This window comes from Fukomys damarensis, unplaced genomic scaffold (genome assembly GCF_012274545.1).
Source record: "Fukomys damarensis isolate Sample0158 unplaced genomic scaffold, DMR_v1.0_HiC HiC_scaffold_19, whole genome shotgun sequence".
NCBI lineage: Eukaryota > Metazoa > Chordata > Mammalia > Rodentia > Bathyergidae > Fukomys > Fukomys damarensis.
Genome location: NW_022900931.1, coordinates 62,010,140 through 62,010,999, shown reverse-complemented (window position 1 = coordinate 62,010,999; position 860 = coordinate 62,010,140). Strand labels below are relative to the sequence as shown.

At 66.5% G+C, this 860-nt stretch overlaps 2 protein-coding genes across 2 annotated transcripts in view; both read right to left on the bottom strand.

Annotated features, from left to right (window-relative positions):
* Nucleotides 1-197, bottom strand: part of Clasrp (CLK4 associating serine/arginine rich protein) — a 21,490-nt gene extending 21,293 nt beyond the window's left edge. The window contains exon 1 of the mRNA XM_010623356.2: nt 108-197. The gene's annotated coding sequence lies outside the window, so the exon portion shown is untranslated. The remainder of the gene's footprint in view (nt 1-107) is intronic.
* Relb (RELB proto-oncogene, NF-kB subunit) overlaps nt 1-860 on the bottom strand; it is a 24,144-nt gene that overhangs the window by 541 nt on the left and 22,743 nt on the right. The window contains exons 13-14 of the mRNA XM_033766001.1: nt 421-565; nt 108-261 (exon numbers count right to left, since the gene is read on the bottom strand). Coding sequence (XP_033621892.1) covers nt 108-261; nt 421-565 — 299 coding nt within the window. The remainder of the gene's footprint in view (nt 1-107; nt 262-420; nt 566-860) is intronic.

Sequence of the window (860 nt, the reverse complement as noted above, 5' to 3'; positions counted from 1 at the left end):
AGGGCGCAGCAGCCGGCCTCAGCAGCACCCAGAGGGCTTCGACACGGGTGAAGCCGAGGGAATGCCACCTGAAAGCCAGGAGGTCGGGACCCGACGCCTGCACTCACCGGCTGGTCGCCGCCTCCCACTGCTGCGCTCGCGCGCTGCCCGCACCGGAAGCGGAAATGGGGAACCGCGCGAAGAGGAGGAGCAGAGCATCACGGAATGCGCTTCCGCCTGCGGGGGCGGGGCCTGAACGCGAGGGGCGGAGCCCGGGCGTGACTGGAAAGGAGGGCAAGGGAGGGGAAGGCGGAAGAGAGGTTGGAGGCTTGGTTGTGGGAGAGGCTGGGGTGTTTCCCACGCGGATAGACGAGAAGCCCCAAGGCTTAAAAATTCATCTTTATTGGGAAGACTGCAGACAACCCGCAGGTTGCACAGTACTATAATCTTCTCACAGTCGCCCGAGAAGGCGCTTCTTTTCCTCCCCCAACCCCGTTTTGTCATCTGAAAAGTGGACTCCAGGGGAAGCCACGGCCCCGCGCTTCTCCCCAAGCCCCCAGATGTCCGATCGGGTGCGAGGTCGGAGCTGACCACGGCAGCCCGGAGGATGGCGTGCTCCGGCCCGCCAGCCTCGACTCCGCCGGTGTTCTGGGGCTACGTGGCCTCGGGCCCCTTCTTTTCCTCCCCCAACCCCGTTTTGTCATCTGAAAAGTGGACTCCAGGGGAAGCCACGGCCCCGCGCTTCTCCCCAAGCCCCCAGATGTCCGATCGGGTGCGAGGTCGGAGCTGACCACGGCAGCCCGGAGGATGGCGTGCTCCGGCCCGCCAGCCTCGACTCCGCCGGTGTTCTGGGGCTACGTGGCCTCGGGCCCCGGGCCCCG